General features: G+C 36.4%; 1 protein-coding gene across 1 annotated transcript in view; it reads left to right on the forward strand.

Moving 5' to 3' along the window:
* The window catches only part of LOC143292130 (cyclin-dependent kinase 14-like), a 75,854-nt gene extending 72,266 nt beyond the window's left edge, over nt 1-3,588 (forward strand). The window contains exons 16-17 of the mRNA XM_076602319.1: nt 1,259-1,349; nt 3,473-3,588. Of these exons, the coding sequence (XP_076458434.1) occupies nt 1,259-1,349; nt 3,473-3,588 (207 nt within the window). The remainder of the gene's footprint in view (nt 1-1,258; nt 1,350-3,472) is intronic.

The following is a 3,588-nucleotide window of genomic DNA, read 5'->3' on the forward strand; positions in this document are numbered from 1 at the left end:
AATAATGATGATGATGATGATGATGATGATGATAATAATTTAATAATAATGATAATAATAATGATAATAATGATGATGATGATGATTGATACTACTACTACTACTGCTACTACTACTAATGATGATGATGATGATGATGATAAGAATGATAATAATAATGATAATAATAATAATAATGATGATGATGATGATATTGATAATAATAATAATGATATTGATAATAATAATGATGATGATGAATATAATAATAATAACAACAACATCAATAATGATAATCATAACAACAACAACAACAATAATTATAATAATAATGATAATAATAATAACAATAATAATAATAATTGATACTTACTGAGTGTTTTCTTCCCTTAACTCTTTCCATACGAACGGCAACAGAGACGACGTTAACAGCGTTTCACCCCAATTACCACCATCAAAATATTGCAAGCGGAAGGCTCTTATACTGAAGACGTGAATGTTGACAAAGAATACCACAATTCTGACGACGGAAGCTAAAGGTTGGGTCATTCAGACACTCACTGGACATCCGAGGGGTCTGTGTAGAGGAGAAGAGAGGACTGGCCGTACTGAGTGAGTTAAAGAAGTGAGAGGAAGGGGCACCGTTTTTCTGTGCTGAACCCTAGACACAGTGGATATGAATTTACTGCCACAGTGGCCACATAAATCCATGAGACCTTTAACCTAGCAGTTTGCTCAAGCATTCTAGTTCCAGAAATGTGCTGATTGGGCCTCGAATAATTGTTGTAGATGTTATTGTTATTATCATCATGATCATGGTCTTCATCATGAACATCATAGTCATCATTATCTTCATCATCATCATTATCTCATTATCTTGATTTGATTTTTGTTTCTCTGTTTCATTGTTTTATTATTATTATTATTATTATATTCATTTATTTATTTATTTATTTTTTGGTTATTTTTTTACTTTATTTATTTTATTTTATTTTATTATTATTTATTTTATTTTATTTATTTATTTATTATTTTGTTTATTTATTTATTTATTTATTTATTTATTCATTTATTTATTTTATTTCATTTTATTTTTTTAATTTTTTTTCTTTCTCAAGGCCTGACTAAGCGCGTTGGGTTACGCTGCTGGTCAGGCATCTGCTTGGCAGATGTGGTGTAGCATATATGGATTTGACCGAATGCAGTGACACCTCCTTGAGCTACTGATACTGCTACTTCTATTTCATGATGATTATACTGTTGGTATCATCGTTAACAGATGGAGCCGTGCAAACGTATCTCATCAGCTGAAGCCTCACACCATGATTACTTTATGGATCTGCCGGCCAAACTTCATGATTTGCCACCAGGTACAGTAGAATAGAATAGAATAGAACAGAATTGAGTATGTCTGTATTGATATGGATGCTTATATAGCGCCTATCCTTGGTCGGAGACCAAGCTCTAAGCGCTTTACAAACATGGGGTCATTTGTACAACAGGCTGCCTACCTGGGTAGAGCTGACTGATGGCTGTCGCTGGGCGCTCATCATTTGTTTCCTGTTTCCGTTCAATCATATTTCAGGCACGCACACATACACACTCAGACAGACATGTAACATTTTACGTGTATGACTGTTTTTGTTTATTTACCCCACCATGTAGGCAGCCATACTCCGTTTTCAAGGGTGTGCATGCTGGGTATTTTCTTGTTTCCATAATCCACCGAACGCTGACATGGATTACAGGATCTTCAACGTGCATATTTGATCTTCTGCGTGCGTATACACACGAAGGGGGTTCAGGCACTGGCAGGTCTGCACATATGTTGACATGGGAGATCGGAAAATTCTCCACCCTTTACCCACCAGTGAGGTGTGGGGAAGGTTATTAGGTCTGAAACTGAAACAGAAGCTGAAACGTGTTGCATGTCGTGTGTATTACAGTTGCGGTCTGTGTTCAACATACTGGGTCTGAAACAGAAACAGAAACAGAAATGTGTTTATGTTGTGTGTGTTACAGTTGCCTCTTGTGTTCAACATTCTAGGTCTGAAACTGAAACAGAAACTGAAACATCTTTATGTTGTGTGTGTTACAGTTGCCTCTTGTGTTCAACATTCTAGGTCTGAAACTGAAACAGAAACTGAAACATCTTTTTGTTGTCTGTGTTACAGTTGCCTCTGTGTCCTTTTTGACTCACTTGTGTAAACAAAGTGAGTCTATGTTTTAACCTGGTGTTCGGTTGTCTGTGTGTGTGTGTGTGTGTGTGTCCGTGTGTCTGTGTGTCCGTGGTAAACTTTAACATTGACATTTTCTCTGCAAATACTTTGTCAGTTGACACCAAATTAGGCATAAGAATAGGAAAAATTCAGTTCTTTCTAGTCATCTTGTTTAAAACAATATTGCACCTCTGGGATGGGCACAAAAAAAATAAAAAAAGAAGCCTAATTATATGCAAACTGCATTTACTGTTATATTTATATTTTTTGTATTCTCTAAACTTGGCACTTTGATCTGATATTCTGACCCAACAACTAGAGCAGTCATTATTATCATTTTTTGTTCAAACAGGAACTTCTTTTGCTAAGCATGGAAGTTTTATTTATTTTGCAAACGTTTTGATGCAGATAGTAAAAAAGGGAAATTACTCTGTATATTAATGCTAGGGGACTTAATTTGCTTCAAACTGATCTTTCTCATCTTAAACATTACATTTTGAAATTATACTCAATACATAAAAAGCTTGGATTTTTATTTTATTTTAAGTGTATCACAAGTGAGTCTTGAAGGCCTTGTCTCTCTTGTTTTTGTTTTTTTTTCCATCTGCATATGCTTGCTGTGATCTTATTGCTGTGTGATTTGTATCTTTGTGTTGATTTGTATCCATTTGTGATGATTTTGGTGTGTTTTCCGTGATGCCTTTTTCCCTGGTGTTTATTTTTGACTTTGGTCAATGTGATGTTCTTTGTTTTGCTCAGATTTGTGCTTGTGTAATCGATTTGAGACTGATGGTGCTTGTGTTGATTTACATTTGTTGTTGTTGTTGTTGTTGTCACTTAGTCTTAACTCTCTCCATACGAACGGCGAAAGAGGACGACGTTAACAGCGTTTCACCCCAGTTACCATAATCAAAATATTACAAGCGGAAGGCTCTTACACTGAAGAGGTGAATGTTGACAAAGAATACCACAATTCTGACGACGGAAGCTAAAGGTTGGGTCATTGAGACACCCACTGGATATCCGAGGGGTCTGTGTAGAGGAGAAGAGAGGACTGGTCGTACTGAGTGAGTTAAGTGTGTATATTTTAGCCAATGTGATGTGAGACTGTGTTGGCTTTGTACATATTTTACGTCACTTTAGTCTTAAACTTTGTACATTATTTCATTGTGAAGCGTGGTGAGCCCCCCCGTCTGAGATGGGGTTACTGCGCTATATAAGCCTGCATTTTATCATTATTATTATCATTATCATTATTATTATTATCATCACAGTTGCCTCTGTGTTCAACATTCCGGGACTCAAGCTGCACCCCGAGGCCGACAACGCTGTGCCCTCTTCCCGCCACTCCTCGGGCCGCAGTGGTGTTCGAACCACGCTCAAAGTGTAG

This window comes from Babylonia areolata, chromosome 18 (genome assembly GCF_041734735.1).
Source record: "Babylonia areolata isolate BAREFJ2019XMU chromosome 18, ASM4173473v1, whole genome shotgun sequence".
NCBI lineage: Eukaryota > Metazoa > Mollusca > Gastropoda > Neogastropoda > Buccinidae > Babylonia > Babylonia areolata.